The sequence below is a fragment of the Anoplopoma fimbria genome, chromosome 10, assembly GCF_027596085.1.
Source record: "Anoplopoma fimbria isolate UVic2021 breed Golden Eagle Sablefish chromosome 10, Afim_UVic_2022, whole genome shotgun sequence".
NCBI lineage: Eukaryota > Metazoa > Chordata > Actinopteri > Perciformes > Anoplopomatidae > Anoplopoma > Anoplopoma fimbria.
In genome coordinates this window covers 12,894,623-12,917,740 of record NC_072458.1, presented here as the reverse complement: position 1 = coordinate 12,917,740, position 23,118 = coordinate 12,894,623, and the positions used below count along the sequence as shown (strand labels likewise).

Here is a 23,118-nt window from a genome sequence, read left to right as displayed (position 1 = left end):
TGTAAACTCTGGACAAAGAAGGGGACAAAATCAGTCCGTGCCCCCACCCCCCTGAAACTTTTAATCGTACCTGGGGCGGTTCTCTTCTCCTCCCCCTCCCTTACCCCCATTCCCTCCTCTTCGATTTCTCACCAGACACAGAAGGGGGGGAGCAGGGCAGTTTTGTCGTTTTGTAAAAAAAAAAACGTTGAAATCAGGTGTTTGCACAATTTGTGCGGTCCGTCTCGCCGCAAGTTAAATCAGGAAAGTATTGTTTTTAGAGATTGTTTTAGTAGAAAAAAATATATATCCTTGTTCCGTATGTTATCAACCAACTTATTCCTCTCCTTGTCCTCCCTGCTTTCTCCCCCCCCCCCCCGTTCTTTCAACTCTTTTCTCCTCAAACCTCTTCTTTACCTCGACCCCTCAAGTGTTGGTAGAAAGTGCCCTTAAGCACTGGTCCCGGGTCAAGCGCTATGTAGCTCAGGATGGTTCTGGTTAGGGTTAGTTCAGGGAAAGCAGATCCTAGACCAGCCCTGGAGGGCAGTCTCTGGAGCCCTCCCCTCTTCCCTCTCTTCTCGACACTTTATCCTTTCCCGTCAAATGGTGCAATAGGACATTTTATTTTTTTTCAGCATTGGGTGGGTTATTTTGTTTTTTATGGGGGGGGGGAGGCTCCGTGCCATAGATATTAAATCCAATGCAGTCAGTCAGTGGGAGGAATGAGCTGTTGTGATACTGTCTTTAACTATGGTATAAAACAAAAAAGAATCACAATTATTGTTACTGTTGAAGAGATAGAGAGTATAACTTACTAAAAGTCAAAGACAATTTTGAATAGCACTTTTTGGCTCTCTGCTTCCTCGGCGGAGAGCGAGGGGGTAGTTATTATTATGGGTATCTCTTTTATTTCTCTGTAAACAGTTGGATGTGTGATAAAATTATATATATACCGGTATTTCCATATATGTGCATTTAGGTCTGTGTTCGGGTGTGTGTGTATGTTTTGGCACATGCAGGTAGCGTTAAACAACCTCTTGCTCTTTCTCCACACAGCAACTTTATCAATAGTATATTTTTCATCATATTCTACATTCTATATTCTACTCTAGAGACAGTATTTTTATAGTCACCATGACTATTTTGTCCGCCATCTTGACTGTTATCAAACCCAGTTGATTCAGGATATACAATATATAAATATATATGAATACACACAGGTAATAGAGGACTATCAATTCACATCTCTTTGGGGTTAGGGCTGTAAAAGTGTCCGTCTGCATGCATGTGCAATCACGTGCACGCGTGCACACACCCGCACAGACACATGTGCATCCACACATGTATGTGTGTACACTGTATGATTGTGCTTAAAAATAAAACTGTCCTTACTTTGGAGAAGGAATTTTAGGATGAGCGAGGTGAGTGTCATAAGCAGGCATGTTGACCATGTGCAATATTTCTAAACAACAACAAAAAAAAACTAATATTGAAAATATTAAAGTTCTAACACAATGCTCTTTGTCCTTGAATTTATTTCACATGCTTGAATTTCTCGTGTTTGTAAAGTTTTTGAATGTTTCAAAAAAATGTATGTCTTATTTATCATTCCACATGCAGAAGGTGAAATATGATTTATTGCAATCTCTACTTCCAGAATGACAGTGGAAACAAGAGAGAATAGATAATCCTCACATGACCAAATTTTACTATAGACAAATAAACAGGATCTACAGATGCAGCCACCTTAACCCCACCAGGCAAGTCCCCGAAATCTCCAGAAAACACAGTGTGTACGTTTCCAACTGGCCTTTATCAAGCATCTCAGTGTTAAATGTGCTCATTAGATTAAAGTGGCCTTACAGATTCAGGTTATATTGGGTGAGAGGTGGGTTAAGGTAAGAGGACCTCGGAGAGCCTTCCATATCTGCAAAAAGCTCTTGGAAGCTAGAAGTTACAACAGCCTGTCCACTTCAAACCAAATAAGCCGCAGAGGCCTTTAGATATTGAAGTATGTTGTTTTACCCACACAAGTCATATCATATATGTGATTATACAATCACGGAAAAATGCCTTTCATTTAAAGTAAATCTAGTAGAAGATTTAAGCAATATCACAATGCTGAACCTCACAAGTGGTATTTTTTTAAAACTTTATTATTGTTGCTCTTATTAATTATTATAATTTGACAAGCAGAAAAGCACCAATTAGCAGATATCAAAATAAGGTTATACATTTCTTTATGGGCAAGCTACACTACTCTGTAATGTAAAAATAAATTCTTTGTTTTTTAAGTGAATACTAAAATGTTAAGTCTTTTATTTGTATGGTAATGTACACTGTGAGCGTTTCTCTTTCCTTGGCCTATATCTACTGTTAAGTCATTTTAAATTTGTAGTTGTTTTGATTTGCGAAAGACTGTGGCGCAAACCTGAGCAACAGCTACTTCGAACTTCGTCTCCCAGGTGGCATTGCGAGCGGTCTGTTTCTAGGTGTCTAGCAACAGCTATCAGCCCAGACAGCCGGCGGCAACGGGAGCGGTATTTCTCGGTGTGTCTTTCCACGATTATTCGCTGCCGAGGGTATTCATAATTAATAGTCAATTGGCTGAAAATAGTGAAAAAAACAACCCTGACCCCTGCACAGAGATATGAGCGGCAGCGGGCGGCCCAGGACCAGCTCGTTTGCTGAGCCGCCAGGTGTTCCAGGAACCGCCGCCGCGTCCACCGGATCAGCCGCTGCCGTGGGGAGCAGCACAGGAAAGTCCGGGGTCCCGCAGGCCTCCGGCAGCAGCTCGTCGGGATGCTCGAACCTTAAGCTTGCCAGTAAGTCCTAATTAGCTTCCAGCTCTTTGACGGGGTCTGTCTATCCAATAAATTACATGATGTGCTTTTGACCGCAGACATACCTTTGTATTGTGTTATGTGTTATAATCCGGGAGCTGTCGCTCCCGTGTAGCGGTAACCAACTTGCTAGCATGCTAACTAGCTAGCCTGCTAACGTTAGCCACTTGTTTTGTACGATACTAGTTCCCCGTCCGGTCAATGGATGTAACGTTAGTCAGCCCTACTGATGTCAAACTAGGCAGCTGGCTGGTCATCACTGTAACCCAGCGTTACGTCAGTCGTATAAAGATTAACCTGATGCACGGGTATTACATTATAAGGCGAGGATCTGTTTTATTTCACTGTGGTCAACGTGAGTGAGCAGTGAAACGGGGCTCCGTTGTTCTTTGTGTCCAAGCAGGACCGCAAATACCCGAGCTCGCTGTGCTGCATTCAAGGGTATTTTTCTTGTGGTTGTCGTTGAGAGTGCGGCATCAGCTATCAGCCCGGAGGAGGGTCAGGGCGGAAAGTTGCCTTTTCACCAAGGTCACCTGTGGGGCAAAGGCTTAGCAGCAGGTGGCCGACGCCTGGAGGATGCAAGTGAAGCATGTCCAGCACAAGAGCAGGGACGCCAAGGAGTAGGTTTCATCTGAGAAGGAGTTATAGTATGCCTCTTTATAACCATAGTGACAGGTGAAAGCAGAGATCTCTGTGTGTGTGTGTGTGTGTGTGTGTGTGTGTGTGTGTGTGTGTGTGTGTGTGTGTGTGTGTGTGCTAATCCAAACCGTATCATCCATTAGCAGGCAGTGGTGTGTGGCTTTGATATTAGAGCCCAACTGAGAGGTCACTTGTAGTTCAAAGCAGTGTAAACTATGTTTTCCTGGCTCTCTCCCTCTGCCACACTGCTAGAGGCCCTTTTAAAGCCACAAATGTTGCCTTCAACAAGTGAAGATAATTGATGGATGCGTTGTCAGGTTTGGGAGACTGGGAGGCTATTTCAAGAGGCAGGATTAACCCAGTTAGCCAGATATTTGTGAGAGAGAATGATGTGATTTGACATGTAAAATAACTGGTGAAATTAAACTTGGACATGGAGCATTAGGGATGTTATTTTGCCATACCAACCATTTGCCATTTCTATTAAGTACTCCAGTTTTTATAAGATTCTTTTGACCAAGAATGTGGTGTATTGGTAGTTCTTGTTTGAAAGGGAAGTTTGTGGATTAAAACCTTCATTTTATGTTATTTACGGGGCCGGGGGGAGTACTTTTATCTCTTAACAAAGAGATAAAACTGCTGATCAGCCACTTTATGGGCAAAAGTGGGAGGTAGATCATACGTTTGTTACCCTTCTGCTCAATGACCTATTACAATGTGATGGTATTCTTACGTATATAGATCTATTTCTACTGATTTTATATCACTGGAATATTTGCCAGTGTCTTAGAAAATGCCATATCAACTAAAGATTTTCTGATTTGTTTGGAGTTGGTCCACAGACAGTGAATTAGTGTGTTTCAAAGAGTTTTTGGTGTATTGTTAATATATTACACCTGAGAGGATTGAAACAATATATACTTGATAGGAACCTCACACTTACACCAGAGGTTCTCCCCATAGAGCAGATGGCCTGGTTTGATTTTTGGAAGATCTTGCTGCATTAAACTGCATATTAATAAGGCAAATGTAATTGTCCTAAAGCTACTAAGCTTGAAGATGATGAGTTTATGTAGCATGTTTTTCAGGGTTTATTTTCTCCTAGAGACAAGAACTTCCTTCTGTGAATGACAGGAAGCCAGGAGTGTCACACAAACACTGAGCTCAGACACAATGAAACAATGATACAAACAGACACACTGACAAAGCTGGAGTAAGGCATCACCTTTATTATGATAGATTATTGACCTTAGGGATGATTCAATCCTGTGTCGGTTGTTTGTTCGTACTGTAAAAATTGAATGGCAGCCAGAAAAAAGCCCTGATATCTCCGGCTGTACTGACTGATGCATCAGCAAGAAAATTGTAAGAGGAGGAGCAACGTAGACAGTCGGCATAAACGTATCCTTTAACCATCTGTCCTACTTTTAACCTGGCGCCCTGAGTGAGTGTATTCATGAAACCAGCCATTGAGTTAAGAGAACCCAGTGACCCGGTCACTCTGCAGGCCTCACAGTTTCAGCTGTAACAGATATCACCAGGTCGCCTGCCTATTGAATGACCATCACACTTTAGTGGCAGAGGACAGTTTACCGTGTGTGTGTGTGCGCGCGTGTATGTATGTGTGTGCGCCTGTGCTTGGGTACGGACGTACGAGAACACTAGAACACTAGAACGTGCAGTTCTGGCTGTAAGAGGGCCATATAAATAAGTGCCTTGTCTTGTTTGGTAAACAAAGCATTTAGTATGTATACCATGTCAGGGTGATGCAGCACAATGACAGCTAGATTGTAAAAGGCCGCTTCATTATTTAAGTAGCATAGCTCAGCAGAGAAATATGAAATATCCTCTTAGCTGGCTATAACTATAAATTAATTTCTGGGTCAAAATTGCTGAAATAAAACTGCAAATTAAAGTGGTTGATGTGTAAGGTGGCAGGTTAAGTAGCAACACTTGAATAAGGCAGAATGTCTGTGCTTTCTTTCAACTCTACAACTCATCTTTCCCTCGTCAACTAACATTTCACCTTTCCATTTTCTTTGCCCTTTGACACAAATCCTCAGTTTAGCAACAAATGGCAACCAAAAAACCTCCACAGTTTAATGTTAAAATATAATTACCTCCCACTTCTTTCAGCGCTTTCATTTTAACTGCTAGTTCAACTCCTTTCAGCAATTGTATTTTAACTGCCACTTTCAGTGTTAAATGTTTGAACAGCAAAAATTTAGGGTGCTAACACATTTCTTATTAAAAAGAATTTACCTTTTGGACTTTGAATTTCTAAACCAGCTACAGAAAGACCAGAAGTCTACATTTAGTTTAATTTTCATGTATTTAACCAGCAGAAATGCATCAGGGACTGACTTGCAACTAAAGCCTAAGGCCCTGTCTACACTACTTATTCATTTTAAACAAGGGTTTAAAAAAAAAAAAAAACGATCTCCATCCACACATGTGTTTCAGCATCGTTTTCGAAATGATTTGCATCCAGACTTGCTCCACTGAAAACAAATATCACATGAGTATTCACGATCACTGAGCATGCGGGTGCCAACAGGAAGTACATTTGTTGCTTTTTTACAGATAATACGATTACACTACTCTTTAATTAAAAAAAACGGTTGTGAACTTCCTCTAAAGTCTTCCTCCATAAACTCAAACAGACACATTTCGTGTAAGGTTTTAGAAGTTTTATTTTTCAAACTTAGTTACAACACTGCAGGCCTTGCTCTATCTCTCCCACACGGACATCATATTTACTTTAAAATGAGCGGTTACTAAACGAAGTTTACTAGATTATGGGTCCATACATTAGGTCAACACACGTCTCTCCCTCGTTTCCTCTCGGTTTTGCTGTCTGTTCTCTCACTCGCAGCTCTGCTGGTGGCTGAAGTCTCTGTAGTACTGGAGTGCATTTATGCTTTTGTTCATTATCGGTTATTTGTGAAGTTCACAATAGTTGTCGAGAACAAATTAAGCATTAATTAGAAAAGGAAAGTCTTCTGTTCTCAAAGCCTCAAACCGTGACTTCAGAAGTTCGTTCAGTAGTGCTGATAAAGCCGCTGGACACACCGCTCGCTAATCACTCCAATAACAGCTGCTTCCTCCGCATGTCGGCATTAGAAGAATTCTAAAATGCATTTTATGGCTCAACAGCTGCTGGTAACAAAAAGGTCAACAACGTCTGTAATCCGTTATCTATGTTGAATTAACCTGTTAGTCGATCAGTAATCAAGATTGTTTTTATTGTTTTCTTCCGGAAAAGGGTCACGTGGTAAGGGCGTGACGAATCAGGGAAGGACACGTTGTAACTCCTAAGATCCAATCAAATAGCGAACGCGGATGCCTACGTCATCGTTTCCAAACTCATTCGTTTTCCGCCATCCACACTATCAGGGAAACGCTGCGTTTTCAAATTTATCCGTCCTCGGGAGCGTTTTCAAACTCCTCCGTTTTCTCCGGTATAGTGTGGACGCTCGGTGCATTCGTAGCAAAAGACATACATTTAATATGAAAACGATATAGTGTAGACATGGCCTAAGGCCAGACTCAAACCGGGGATGTTGATGTTCACGGTCTGCACCCTGTACTATCTTTTTTTTGTAGTTCTATAGATGTTCGGTAAAAAAAAAAAAACACCCAAAAAATGTCATAGACGGACTGAAAATGTTATAGCATTGTTGTTGTGGTGATTTGGAGTAGTGGTATACATCTTTTTTTATCAGTATGATAGTGTTGACAGGTTGTCATCAGCCTATGTGTGCTGCTGAAGCACCTCTGATTACTATACACAGTGTTGTGCTAAGGCTTTCGTGCGGACAGAGAACACGTATGGCCTGTGCTTTTCCAATGTGAATGAGACGATCGCATGAGCAGTGAGCACACCAAGGCGCTCTCCTAAAAGTGGATGACTCAAGTCATCAGTTAAGAGGACCTACAAGTCGACTTACATTTTGTCAAATGTTAGTGAAGTTGGCTGAAATACTTTGTAACCAGACACTGGTGCAACTTCCTCTACTGCATTGATTTTTATTGGACAGCAGACGGTTTTGAGCACACTTGAGATGATGACACATGAACGGTGAAGTCACCATAAAGTGTTATCATCCTTTTGAGGTAGGATGTGAAGGCTTCAATGCTGCTTTGTATTGAAATACCTTTCTCGGGGTGAACATTAAGGCAGGAGTTTTGGGGGGGGGAGCAGTTTTGGTAGTTATTGCTATATTGTTATATTATTGCTACTTTTCAATATGTAAATAGCAACACTTGCCACTTCTTAGTCGATCGATTGTTTTCATCACAGTAGACTAAGATTTCTGTAGTCCATAAGTAACTTTTTAAGGATTTTTCATGCTGAATTACATATTTCCAAGGAGCTTTTGCATGAATCTTTGTATAGAAACTTAGATGTCCAGATTTGTCGCTCAACTAAACAAAATTTTTAGTGAACAAAATCATACAAGTGTTATTCGCATCGAATTTCTTTGGTTGAGGACAGTCCTAGTGTTCTGTGGTGCACCTTAGCACCACACAGAAGGTCTTTCCTTTTACATTGGTCACTCTCTTTGCAGGTATCTGTTCCATCCGTAGTATCTAGCTTGTGTGATGTCTCGCACTGTCAAGCTACAATAACGTACAGCAGATCCGCAGGTACAATTTTGTGCAACCAGCAGCAAGTTGTTGTAAAATCAGCACAGAACCCTCCCAGTGCTTGTGTGCTCGTCAAACACGTCTTCTGATCATTTGTGATAGAGATTGTTCTATCGGCTGTAGCAGCGGAGGAATAGCACGTCGTTCACTATTTGGAAGATAAGTGGTTCGATCCCCGGCTTCTCCAGTGCACATCAGGCCTGCACGAAGTGAGGAAAATCGCCGGTGTGCCATAACATTATTCATTATTGCGAGAACGATCTGGCTTGTGATAAATAAACAAATAATGAATTGTGCATAATGTCTAAACTTTTCCTGTCAGCCTAGTTCATTCATGTTTTTTTTTTTTTTTTTTTTTAAATATAACGTTTATACTTGCACTTATACTTATGAAGGTAATAAAATAATCACACGGCGGCTCCTTTGTCTGCACCAAGACGGAAACGACGTTGTCGCATCACCGCTTCAATCCTTCCCTTCCACCCACATAAATTCCCCCGGACACATAAACACTGGAACACCGCTTACTAGAGGGAGCTTTCATCTGGCAGCACTAGTCCACATGGAGAAGTGTCCCTGGGCAAAATACTGAACCCTAAAACTGCTCCTGGAGGCTTTTGGCATCGGTGTGCAAGTGTTTGTGAAAGAGCATTAAGCTTTTTTTACACTAACACTTGGCGCCGTAGCACAAGCCTCTGCAGACGGCATGTTAGCTCCGAGTATGTACGGAGGCGTTATTCTGATATTCGCCAGAGGGTGTACAAGCAAAATGAACTATGAAGAATCAAAAAGACAACAAGCGTAACTCAGAGATATGCCCATCGACTGTAGGTGTAACCGACAAAAAGCCATAAACCAACATCCACAATGCAGAGGAGGGATCTGTAAACTCATATTCATGGATCTACTTTATTACCTTTTATACAAGCCCTGTAAATAACGACGTCAAGTATTAAATGCATTATAAAGAAACACAGGTTGATTATCCTGTAAACTATTTGGTTTGGCTGCAAAATATTTACTTAAATTAAGATTTCTAAGACCTCCTGTTTCTAAAGCTTTTAAAAGCGTATTGGCCGTCTTTGTATAATCTCTAGACATGTAAATAGTGCTGTTATCAGTGAACTATTTGTGACAGTAACGTGATCGCAAAAATTCCGATTAGAACGACCAAGCGCCGCGACCACTTGTAGAGGCTACGTGCCTTACACGCCCGCAGTGAGTACGTCATAATCTGGCGGGCCCGCCCTCGCGCCGGCTTCACTATGGCGAGTACACGCTAAGCTTTTGTTTGGATCCTGATTAGCAGGGTTGACAACTTGTATGCCAGCCTCTGCCATCAGTGTATGAATGTGTGTGTGAATGAGTGAATGTTGATAATGTTAGTACAATGTAGTGTACAGCACTTTGAGAGGTTGGAAAAACTACAAAAGTTTACTTTATAAATGCAAGTACGTTTTTCCATCCATTTAACCTTGTTCAGGTTCAAAAGTAAAGTTTAAAAACCATTTCCGTACCAAGTCACATGCTACAGTAGGTTTCCTCTAAGGAAAACCCTACAGGATTCCCAGACTGTCATTGCGCCATGACAGGGAGAGCCCTGTAATTAAAGCAGGTCAAAGCAGTGAACGTCATTGGCAATAAGTTTGTAAAATATTGTATTTTTTCCCTCCTCTGGATTCCAGTGTGTAACAAACTTATCCTTGTATGAAGGGCTGTTATCAGTAAAACAGTTTATCAGGACAAAGAAAGCGGTTGGCCTATTTTTGGGTTCATTCCCGGTTTAATTAGTCACAGTGTCTTGAATATGAACCCTGCCATTCCTCTCTACTTCCCTGGAGGCGCTGTAAAGTTGACATCCGTTCACAGGGCTGTCATTAACCTAAATATTCAGGCGGCCAGCGGAGAGACGGCCCAAATGTTAAGGCTTGTTACATAGAGTGTCCTGGGTTGAATGTCGGGTACTATTGTTTTGGTTACATTGTGAAGCCATTTAACTAACTTCTTGTATAAAGGAGCCAGAAGTTTCCCTTTAATCCTTTTTATAACTTCACAAGTTTTAGCACAATAAAGCATTTGCCTGATTACCTGCTATTGCGTGTTCTGAATCCCAACACTGTATTGTTATATTCCCCTGGCCTAACATTGAGCCTGTTTCCTGCTTGTTTCCTAGGAGACAGCGGGAAGGTGACGACCGTCGTGGCCACACCGGGTCAGGGACCGGACCGCCCACAGGAAGTCTCTTACACTGACATCAAGGTGAGCAAGGAAGCCAGACCAAGACCTCTGGGTGTCATCAGATGAAGCTCTGTCCTTTTATGAGTAGAAGTACAATGTATCACCTCATCTACTACTGTAACTAAGACTTTTATCACCTCATTACACAATGAGGTGATAAAAGTCTGCAATATATCTGGCTGAAGTTGATAAGGTTGTTGATCAATACCATTGGCTCCATGATTGCTTTGCTAGGTGCTGAGATTTATGGCTTTCAATGGTGACTTTATTACCAACAGTCTTGTCTCTGATCTGAAAATGTGACATAATTGTTTCAGTTAGAGGCTGATAGAATAACATGGGTTTAGATTGGTGTTGCATTGAGCCGGAGACGTGATCGTACCTTTGCAGGTCTTTGTGGTGGTTTCCTTTTTATCGCTTCTAAGATTACTTAATGTCTCTGTAATAGTTTGCTCGCATACAGCTATCGCACTTTTTAATCTAAAAGTTAATAGTCTTATTATAGTGGCTTATCAGAAATATGGACACTTTTCCAATGTCTGCTGCAGTTGAAGGTTATCAAGGTGTCATATAAAACTACTGAACAGTTTAAAGTGATCACGCCTTTCCGGGTCAAATTGATTCCTATAAGTGGATGATTATTAGAAGATTTTCATGATGTTTTTCTTTATTTGTCAAAAAGATAACTGCTTAATAGACATAACTATATTTATTACATGTTACATTACATTTTTAGTTTTTCCTGTGATGATTTCAATAAGAATGCAGCACCAGCCTCAGTTAGACAACTGGAAAGCAGATGAGCCTACCGTACTTCTGTTTTTCCACATGTTGACATATATGATAAGACACAAAATGAATGTATAAGCAATTTTTTTTTGCACAGCATTTGTATGGGAATGATTCTATGTTAGCTTACACCTGCCTGTGCTGTGAACAAGGCTCTCAGGAAAACACAGTGAGGACAGACTATTCACCCAAAAATCAATATCACAACTTTTCACCACTTTGACTCTAAAGTTTAAGTCTAAGTTGTGACAATGGTTATTAATTTGAAATGTGAACTCCATTCTACGCCCTCAAATCCTATATCAGCAGCCAGAATCGGGAGCCTTGTAAATCTTGTCTGTATTTTGTACTTGCTTAGCTTCTGGCTGTTCCCTCTTTTTTTGAAAACCACAGGTGATTGGCAATGGGTCGTTTGGTGTGGTGTACCAAGCTCGCCTCATCGACAGCCAAGAGATGGTGGCCATTAAGAAGGTTCTGCAGGATAAGAGGTTCAAGGTAATAAACTAATTTCTAAATGTTCTCTTGTTCTCTCAGTTTCCTTTCATCTGTTCTTGGGTTGGACACTGTCTCCCACCTGTTTTTATTCAGTTTTTGGCATTAGACAATTGTTCTTAAATGATTAAGTTGATCTTGAAAAAAATAAATGTGTTTGATGTTTGGAAAAGGACAGGGAAACGTAAGGTCTCCCTGTCCTTCTTAAAGTTCCTCTCATGTTTGGTTCGTTTTCTTGATTCCCCACCTTTCTGCTCACGTGTTTGCAGAATCGGGAACTACAGATCATGAGGAAGCTGGACCACTGCAACATCGTCAGGCTACGTTACTTCTTCTACTCCAGTGGAGAGAAGGTACAGCTCATGTGTTTGTTTGTTTTTTCTCATTTGTACTTGCAGAAAACCAAATTCTGGTTGCTAAGTCCACCATATTCCCACAATCGTATCTCCCAGCACCACAGTTTCAGAAGATTGCAGTAAAACAGAGGGAATTATGTGTTTGCATAATGCACATAAATATAACATTATACAGATGCAGCATAAAACGAAAAGGAAAAGGGAAGCAATCCATTTCTACGAGTGACAAATACAAAAAACACTTCTGGTTTTAGATTTTGTTGGAGAAGTAAATTACTGGAACCAATGGGTAGGGCTTTATTAAATCATGCATATTCTAACACAACGATCTCTCTCTGTCTTTTGCTGTACAGAAGGATGAGGTGTATCTCAACCTGGTGCTAGACTTTGTCCCTGAGACGGTCTACAGGGTTGCCAGGCATTTTAACAAGGCCAAGAGCATCATTCCTATCATATATGTGAAGGTAATTTTCAGCCAAGACGTTTCTGTGTTTTGAAAGTATTTATGCGTATTGTTTTTTTGTAATGGGTTGTACAAAGCACCATATTATAGTTATTTTAGTGTTGTTGCCATCTTGACAGCATGTTCTTATGTTGTGATCCCCTCAGGTGTACATGTACCAGTTGTTTCGTAGTCTGGCTTACATCCATTCCCAGGGCGTTTGTCACAGAGACATCAAGCCCCAAAACCTGCTTGTCGACCCAGAAACTGCCATCCTCAAGCTGTGTGACTTTGGCAGGTGAGCTCTATGAGCAGGTGGAAGAAGTGTTCTTAACAACGGCAAAATCAAGAGATGTAGCATGTGTGTGTGTGTATGCAGAACGAACAGTATTAAGCTGATCTGTTTTTATTCTCTAATGGGGTATTCAGTATGTGACATAGATTATGTGTGAAGGTTAAGGCATAGATTAACCATTTCAACAGCCCAGTGGCATCATGGGTCAGTATTCAATATTGCAAACCTACTTCTTTATCCTGACCAAGTTTAGTTTGGGCGGTGTTCCCTAGGGTTGGACTTGTAAACATTTTCAAACTTGTTTGATATTAAGCCAAGCCCATGACCGGTATACCAAATGTTATAACACTTGACTCAGCAACCGCTCCATAGTAGAACATAATGACACTGAGAGAGCCCACAGATGAGTGTGTAGCGACTCCAGTCCTCTTGGTGGCGGTAAAGCACCTCTTAGGTGGTTTGCCGACCACCAATTAACACACAAGTAGTAGAGATTGAAATGGCCGCCACGCTACACGTTGCCTCGTCTTTGACTCAACTATTTTGTTTGCTTCAAATCTAAAATGTTGCGGTAGCGCAGATTAGTTTTCTTTGAGACCAACGTCTTGTCACCCCAAAAAACTAATTTCTCTTTGTAGAACTTTTTGGTAAAGAAGTGTGGGGCGTCCTGTTACCTCACCTGGTAGAGCAGGCGCCCAGTGTGTCATGCCTGAGGCCTTAGCGCCACAGCTCAGGTTCAAATTCAACCTGTGACCCTTTGCTGCATGTCGTCCCCTCGGTCTCCCCCTTTCCTGACTCATCACTTGAACTATCTAACTACTATGACGGTTGGCATTAAATCTAACTGAGATCGACCCAACTCCAGTGGACCTTCCACATCAGCAGGGTAAAAACTTCTGCAGTCTATAGGGAGAGGAATCAAAGTACCTTATCTCTTGATAACCATTTCTTCCACAATAGTTCACACTCTTCATCCCCTCAGCCATTCTTCGCTGCTATCTTTATCGCTTTGATCTGATTTCTTGTATTTCCCCAGCGCCAAGCAGCTGATCCGCGGAGAGCCCAACGTGTCGTATATCTGCTCTCGGTATTATCGCGCCCCGGAGCTAATTTTCGGTGCCACGGACTACACGGCAAACATAGACATCTGGTCAGCAGGCTGCGTACTGGCCGAGCTGCTGCTCGGACAACCCATATTCCCCGGTGACAGCGGGGTGGACCAGCTTGTTGAGATCATCAAGGTGAGTGTGTTTTTTTTTTTTAGTTGTTTTGTGTGCTGCTGAAATTATCGTAGGGTCACTTGTTATTAGTCTCACAGTGGAGATTATAGGAGATGGATATAAACTTGGTTTGCGCTTGTCTTTGCTTATGAATTATATTGTATTGATGCATTGGTATTATGAAAGACTGCAGAAAAGAATCACATTGATATGGCCTGTGTGTCTGCAGAATACTGCTCATACTGCTATATCTGTTCTCAGGTGCTAGGAACCCCAACAAGGGAACAAATCCGAGAGATGAACCCAAACTATACCGAATTCAAGTTTCCTCAGATCAAAGCTCATCCATGGACCAAGGTTAGTAAACACCGGGGGAAACACACTGCAGGGCAGTCAGTATTCTCACGGCCTGTACTGTCCAACATGTAGAAAGAATCCACGTGTCAAAGGCCGATTTATACGACACGCAGCAATTTTGTACATTTTGGCATGGAGGAACTCTGCAAATGTTTCAAACTCCACATGCATACAAAGGTATTTGTTCCAGAAAGTGACAGACATTACAACATTTTCTCAGAACAAAAGAAGAGAATACCCGTGGATGTGTTGCCCACACAGTCTATTTAAATCTGCTAGTTGAAGCACTTTAGTGCCCTCCTTCTGAACAGTCGATTAACCCTGTGACTCTTTAAGAGTACAGAAACGGCATAAAACCCAGAGAAGTGGCCCTTTCATTTACTACAAAGCAGATATCTTTCTACTCAAAAACTGCAGGCAACTCCTTTTTATAGATGCAGAACTACTCTATAAGTGGGTTTCTTTGTGTTTTTGTTTTTGCCTCAATTTACCATGTGTGCTAAAATGAAATTATGTAAATGGTACATCAGTGTCATGCTAACCTCCAGTAGATAGAAAATACTTATGCTAACAGTTGAACAAATTAGATACCGGGTGATTTTGATTATTTAAATCCTACAAAGTGCTTTACATTGATGCTTGAAACTGCCTAGTGTACATGTGATTTTTGGCAGATACCTGGACTTTAACTCTTTTTTGATCCTCAGGTGTTTAAACCTCGCACCCCTCCGGAGGCCATCGCCCTTTGCTCCCGGCTGCTGGAGTACACGCCGGCCTCGCGGTTCTCCCCTCTAGAGGCCTGTTCGCACGCCTTCTTCGACGAGCTGCGCCAGCCGAACACACGACTGCCAAGCGGCAGAGAACTGCCGATGCTCTTCAACTTCAGCACCACAGGTACATGCATACATACACACGTACATCCACGGGCAGATGCACGCTTTCCTTCTGCATCTTGATACAGTTGGTCGGTGTAGTTCAGTGGTGAGAAAATAGTTCCTACGTGAAAGTACTCAACAAGGTCTGTGGGTTATCTTGAGATAGATAATCTCTGGAAAAAGACTTTCCTGTTGAGTTGTTTTATTTGCGCTTAGTGCACCACAAGCCAAGTGCTATATAGTTCCATTATATTGGAGAGAACCGACATCTCTATAGCCGATAACTCAAACATTCTGCAACTCCCCCAAAAACTATCTATATTGATAAATAGCACCACAGATGACAAGAAAAAACATTTATTTTAGATTTAGAGGTGAACTGTCCCTTTTAATAGTTTTAGTTTAATTTCTGAACCACAATGATCTGTTTTTCCCAAATAAGTAGTTTATTTATTAACTAGCGAGGAAAAGTCCGATTTCCATCCGTTTTGGTTGACGGATTAAGTTGTGTTGACGTTGTGCTCAATGGATTCATCACCATCTGTTTAGCTAAATCAGGTGGTGTCTCTTGGTTTGCGTTCTGCCAACACTGTTACCTCAGAGGAGGTGCCATTAATGCAGCGTACTCTATCCTATTGTTTTGTGACACTGTCCTCTTGTTATATGACTCATCATTAAATATAAACTCTTCCTTTATTTTCTGCAGAGCTGTCCATCCAGCCCCAGCTGAACTCAACCCTCATTCCTCCTCACGCTCGCTCTCACACAGCTGCTTCCGCCCACGGTGGGGAACTCTTCTGTTAATGCTATTATATTATCGTCAATATCATGGTTTTGTGGTGGCTGAAAAAAAAATGTTAAAATGAATACAATTACTAAAAATATTTCAGACATCTCAAGTTCAAATGTGGAATTAAATTGATTTTCACATTTATTTAAGATGTTATTACTACTCAATATTTATTAGCTAGGGAGGGAAACACGGACTATTTACATTTTTACATTGTGTAGAAAGGACTAGTTTTCACTCTGAAAGTCCTGCAGGATTATTTTAAATTGGAAAATGTATAATGCCAAATAATTTGAAATACATTGAAACAGTGGTTTGTTGAATTGCACAGAATAATGGCCTTGAATTAGCGAATATGATTGGATCCTTATACATCCTTTCACTAATTACACAACAAATTAACCAAAGATATTGGCCTAAAGGAAATTAAGTGACATGAAAGCAGATTGAATGCCATTTATTTTTTTTATAATTAAGAAAACTTAGCAGATATGTAACTATATATTAGAGATGCACCGATAGCAGTTTTCTTGGACAATAGCCCGATTTTTTTACAAATGTTTGACCTGTTGATTTTCTTTTTTGAACAGCTACGCTCTAGACTTTTGTTTTCCCACCGTCACTACACTCCCCCATAATATGATTTCAACCGTCCCAACGTCAGTATAAACTGTCACAAATTCTAAAAATTATCCTTTTTTACTTCATCTGTAGTGGTTATTTGCAGATATTTGCTGATTCAAAATATCTTTGCTTTATAAGCTGCTTAGGAATGGTGTTAAAAAGTTAAACGGGTCTTATTTTTACTGAGTAGAGCTTGAACCAACATGCAAGTCAATGCAACCTCCTTTAACATTAGCCGCTTACTTCTGTGTTGTCGACTGAAGAGCCGGTCTCTGTGATCACTTTGAGCAGCATTCATGGAAAAGAGTTATAATACAAGAAGTGCCTGATTAAGTCCGTTGCTACAAAAGGTTTAAGGTCACTCCTCCACGACTTGCTGTTGTAACAAATTGTGAGCTTTGTGTCCTCTTCATTCACCGATACATGTGATGTGTGTGACTTTGACAGTATTGTCTGTGCCGCTGTGTGCTGACCGTGCGCTGGCATATGAAATATGAAACTGACCGTCCCCTCACCAGGCCCTGCCAATCAGCTGAAAACCGTCCGGTTATGACGGTTCACTGAACGATCGATGCATCTCTAATAAATATTTTCGTGTATTCAGAGTTGTGTTGTTTTTTGACACAAATTGGCAATATTAGATATGAAATCAATACAGTTTGTCATGAACCAATTACATTTTACGTACTGGGAATTTGTTCAAAAATGTCACATTTGTTGTCAAAGTATGTTTTCAGTTACAGCTGTGGCCTCTGTATTTTTTTTAAATTAAGGCTTATAATTTAAAATACTGCTGTTAGGTCTTCTGTGTTGTGGACTGTAAATGTACCACTGACTGTCTTTATGTTCCTCCTCTTGTGTTCTTCAGATGGTACCGGTTCCGATTCATCTCAACACAGTTCAGTACCAGGATCTCTTAACAGCATCTGAAGCAGCTTCTCACCTGCCTGCCTGCGAGCCTCAACCTTATCCTAGCACACACACACACACACACACACACACACACACACACACACACACACACACACACACACACACACACACACACACACACACACACACACTCTCCTGCTTTCCTCCATGCTGCTTGCTCTCCTCTTAGATGATCTGTTTTTGTACAGTAAATGCTTTGAACAAACAAACATTAGCTCATTAGCTGTCAGAGTCAAAACTATGGCAGGTGATTGTTAAACACACATACACACACACACACACACACACACACACACACACACACACACACACACACAGAGTTGTCTCGCTGCTGCTCAGGTGGTCTGTGAAGGTTCAATAGTGGGGGCTGGTCCTCTGTAAAATAACCTTTTTTTTCTTTAAGTCAAGATTTTTTTTCTTCTTTATATTTGTGTTTAATTTATATGACTAACAGAAAGCATCATGTGGTCGAAAAACATTTTGTCGCCAGAGTTTTATTTTTATTTTTTCCCACCTAAGATAATTTTTTTATATTCTTAAGTGTTCTTTTGCTTCTGAACTGTACACTGCCTGACCGAGATCAGAAGTAGCCCCACATAGGTCATCAGGGTAAAGGATGTTTTATTCAACTCAGGGCGGGAGAGCGGATGCAGGAGATGATAAATTCCTTAATCCTCCAGCCACATTATATTTTAACCAATCCAGCCTGATGTCAAGGTTTAAATTAAACCTCCACGTCTTGATAATTCACACGCTTAAGTGGCCGGTAGAGTAGAAAACCTCATCAGTAGCAGTTATCAGTGTTTGGTCAGAGATGTATTGCTCCTTACGTGTTTCGGGGTTCGGTGACTCTGTTACTTTATACAGACCGGACTGGAAATCACCAGTTTCCTGTCCTTGTAGTTGTGGTAAAAATATAGGTGGGATCAATCATGGATTTTAAACTCCTTTTCAGCTTTTATCAGTGATTTTTGTTAGACTCATTACCACAATTGGAAGGGCAGAGGTGTTCATTTGTGTGGGCACCCAGAGGAATATCCCTCAGCTCCTGCTTTTCTTCTTCGCCTCAAAAATTAGTTTAGAAATGTAAATGTCGGTTTGTGAAGAAAGTGCAAATGTGGGGCTCAGCTAAAAAAAACGATCTAGAAAACAAGCCTTTTTAAAATGGAGCAAGCAAATCCAAATCGTAGAAGTGTAAATATTAGTACATCACTGGACGCTGCTCAGTGCGCTGCTTGCTCTCTGTCCTGCCAGCTAGTTAGTTGTGTTCACTTGACAATTAGACAAAAAAACAGCAGTGCTGTGGAAGCCGCTGTCCTAGATCATCACAGCATTAGAAACGTAAACGGATATGAAGCTTGTCTAAGAAACTAAAGTTTCTGTAACGTCCCTTTTAACCAGAATGAAGAAAAAAAGAAATCTGACAGCCTTCATTGGTTTCACTGGTGCTACTATAGTAGAAATGAGTGAGTGTACATTACTGTGGGGGAAGCGGCTGTTTTAGACGTGTCTTCAAAGGTGTGTTCCACTAAAATGAGCTTTAAAAACAATTAAATTTCAATCAAACAAAAACACGCATGTAGTTTTTATTTCAAGCTTTAAAAACAGAACTATCGTTCATTGTAGTCATGATTTGGTTTATGAAAAGGATTGCCGTAATAAACTGCTGCTGCTTTGAAAATTGTGAAATTGTTTTAAGATAAATTATGCATTTAAAGCCATGGAAAGTATTGAAATGTAGTAAATATGGTTACTTAAAGGGTAACTTTGGTATTTCTCAACCTGGCCACTATTTCATAATGTTTTTGTGTGTGTGTTAAAGGGGACAACATTTTAAGCATTTTTTGAAGTTGGTTCAGTATTGAGCGAGAGTTCTCCAACCAGCAGCTGCTTAAAGGGCTGCAATGTAATCCTTCTCGTTTTGAAATCTGGCCAGAGGTGAAACTCCAGGTGGAAACTTGAGTTGGAGAGTGGAGTGCCGGGAAGACTTTGTTGTGTTAGATCACAGAAAGCACGACTTATTTTACATCTAAAAGATATTCAATGTAATTAATGAACATTGAGCAGATTTTTGCGACGTGGATCAGGCACGACCCTCTTGAGAAAGGAGACATATTTAGGCACAAACAGAACATTCTGCAAAAGGTAAAGAAAAAGGTTTTATTTCTCTTTAGAGTTATTTTCAATAATGTTATCAGACACTTGTGACAACAATCTGAACATGTCGGTGGCAAAAACAAGCACTTATAGTGGACGTGGTTACCTGAGCGATTATATTGCAGCCTGTTTCCTCTGCAGCGTTCTTCCTAAATACTGGACTATTTTCAAAAGTAGTCAAAAATAGTCCCCAGCAAAAACATGAAAAATTCAGAAGTTACCCTTTAATGACTCCCCTTTACAATTCCCTATACTGCCTGTTGGAGTCCAGTCATAATTCAAACAACAGGTTTGTCTTAAAATTTGTTTTGATTTCAAAATGTTTTAAAGATGTCTTATTAAAACCCTGTAAGATCCCCCAGAATACATTGGCAGATCAAACACAATCGCCATCGAATCCAAAAAGCCTTCCCCCTCAGCTAAAATGTTATTTGTGTCCTGATGTTCGTGTAGAAAAAGATGCTTTTGTTCTCCAAAGAGCTGAGTGTATGTCGGCCCTCCTGTTGATTAAATGCAGCATAGAAACTTAAGAAGCAGGGACAGGGATTTAATGTTATTTTAAACTCGACGGGGGACGGGGGGGCTTAATGTAAATTTATTTGGGATGTCAGTTCATTTCAGAAATGGGGTTGCAGCTTCTTTAGCGAACTGTAATTCCAAAAGTGGAAAATATTAAAAGGTTCTCTGTCTTAAAAACTAAAATAACTGAAGACGAATTGTACACAGAAAGGAAGCAAAAAAGAAAGATGAATGGAAGGCTTAATGTGAATAGTAGTCTAACATGAATTTCAACAGTGGACTTCCTGTTAGGTGACCGTGTTCTTGCGCTTCTTGTACTTCTATCTTTGAGAGGACCGATTTGAATTTTACCCCAAAACAGTTGGAACAGAGAGCTGTTTGAGGTCAAGGTCAGATTGGGGTCAGGGGTCGGAGAATGTATTATCTCAAGAAAAGAAGAACAAATGCCATTTTCCAGCCCGCAGTCTGAACAGCCAGTGTTTTAAGCGTTTAAACAGTCAACAATACAGATTTTTAGTAAGCAGTACAGACCACATGAAAGTTTGTAGTATAGTATATTTGATACTACTGCTCCATGCCTCCACCTGCTGTTGTTACACTGCAGCCATGTTTGCTTGTCTTCGATGCTGTTTTTTGTTTTTTTTTATTCCACCACATTGGGCACATTCACATTGATTTTCATACGAGGAGAGTGGAGAGCATCTTTCATTCTCTCAAGCTCACCTGCCAGTCCTGCAGGGCTCATTCTGCTTTTCTTTCTTTGCTGTCCAGAGTCCAAACCAGCCTGTTCGATTCCCTCTGCAGGGCGCATTCACACTCAGAGCCGTCAGACTCTCTGTGGCCATGAAAAGGTGTGACCCGGCGGGAGGAAATCAAGCACCGGCCGATTTGGTCTCCGACCTCAGAAGTTATCTCTCCCCCTCACTCTCCCTCTCTCTCTCTCTCTCTCTCTCTCTCTTATCGCACTTGTAAATATCACTGATTTTTATTTTCATCTTCTTACTTTTTATGACAGAGTTGTTTATATCTTATCTCTCCTCATCCCGCCGACGAAGCAGTCTTAGCTTGTGCGTTTCTGTAAATAAGTTTCTTTTATTTTTCACAATTCAAAATGTAAATACTGCAAAGAGAAAAAAAAGAAAAAATCAGCCTCATGTTTGTTGATCTTTCTCTCTCTGTCTCTTTCCCTCCCTCTCTCTCTCTCTCTCTCTCTCTCTCTCTCTCTCTCTTGTAGTCCAGTGAAAAATGTAAAGTAGCTGTTAACCACGTTGTTACTCAGCTGTCCTCCCTGTTCGGCCCGCTGAGGGACCGTCTGACTGTTGAATGAATATTTCAAGGGTTCTGTTCCAAAATGCTTCTCTCTCTGTTCACTCTGGGTAGAAAAAACTATACTTTCTTAAAACATTATGTGACCCCACTAAAAATCTGAATCAGCGAGGCATGTCATGTTACCGTGACAGCGCTCTCTCCAACCTGCTCGCTTACATCTACTGTTGATCCACACAGTATAATAAATGCAAAATGACTGAAATGATGATGTTTGTTTTTAATTTACATTTATTTTGTAAAGTCAAGAGGAAATTCATAGAAAATCCCTTTTAACCCTGCAGATCACATCCCCGCTCTATTGTCCACCTGTTATTCATTATATGCCAACAATTATTTTTTAGATATATAATTTATTTGTATTGTTTGATCAAAATCTACTCATCTTTTCTTTGTGTTTTCTTATGTTTCACTGGGACTTTAATGCAACTGACTCCAAATCACACTTGACGTGCTGTAGATTATACACAAGAGGGAGCTGTTCAGTCATTATCAGACATGCCAGTTAAAGTGAAATATATTCAAGATACATTTACGATTTTCTTAAATTAAAGTACCTCCTTCCTTCTGTCCTCAGTAACCAGCAGGACACACAACAATATGTTCTTAACTTAAATTTAGCAGATTTAAAATTATAAATGTAAACCTCAAAAACGCAGCAGCTATCACGATTAGAAAGATAGTAAAAGCCTCATGCAGCAGACTAAAGGTTTTTTTTTTCAACTTCAGATTCACAGTCTTCGACCCAAACTAACGTTGAGTCCATTTTCTCAGATTTAACGCAGCTTTATACAACTTTTCACGTTCAGTAGTTCTACCAAAAAACTTTTTTAATGTGTAAAATCATCAGTTTTCGCTTTCTTTTTCTTCCACGGTTTCTTTTACTGCTTTTTGGAACAGAATTTTGTGTGTGTGACACAATGCAATATGTTATTACTGTGCAGTATTGAGGAAAAAAAGGAAATGTTTTTAGCTACAGGTCACTTGCATTTTTTTTTTTTTTTTTTTTTTTTTAGAGTCTGACTTGTCTGACTTGATCTCAAAAAGTGTTTAGTCGGACTAGAAACCACAACATGATGTCCTGCTTGTGCTCAAAACTACTGCTAATGATCACAAGATGGCAGAAATAAACTTTAGTGTGACAGCAGACAGAGCTACCTAACGTGTGTGTTAGTTGCCAGGCAACACTGCAGAAATGTTGACCCACAGTTTCAAGTGAACCGAATCTCAGAAATTGTACCTTTTGTTTGTGTTTTCAAACCCTCTGAAACATCAGTTGTAACAGAAGGAGATTACTGATTCTCTTTAATAAGTTGATATGTCACTTTTAGTTCATTATTATTATTTTTTTATTAACTGGTGTCATCCTGCCCTGTCGGACTGATGTGTTGGAGGGATAGACGGAGAAAGAGAGAGAAAGAAACACAAACCTGTCTGTCTCTGTTCTGTGTATGTTCTGTATAATATGGACTCATTTACTGTAATAAAGTGATGAAACTGTGTTCAGATTGTGTGAAACCGTTTCTCCTTCAAAGTCTGTTCCTCTTTGAGCAGTCTGGATTTAAGTTTAGTTTCATACAGACAAAAGGTTAAC

The 23,118-nt window shown here is 40.5% G+C and overlaps 1 protein-coding gene across 1 annotated transcript; it reads left to right on the top strand.

The window, feature by feature from the left end:
- Positions 1-2,439: 2,439 nt before the first annotated feature.
- Positions 2,440-23,020, top strand: LOC129097106 (glycogen synthase kinase-3 beta-like). The gene is made up of 11 exons (XM_054605836.1): positions 2,440-2,804; positions 10,285-10,370; positions 11,532-11,633; positions 11,900-11,983; positions 12,340-12,450; positions 12,596-12,726; positions 13,760-13,964; positions 14,205-14,300; positions 15,008-15,194; positions 15,882-15,959; positions 17,458-23,020. The coding sequence occupies exons 1-11, from the start codon at positions 2,630-2,632 to the stop codon at positions 17,517-17,519; spliced, it is 1,317 nt and encodes a 438-aa protein (XP_054461811.1). The 5' UTR covers positions 2,440-2,629; the 3' UTR covers positions 17,520-23,020.
- The last annotated feature ends 98 nt before the right edge of the window (positions 23,021-23,118 follow it).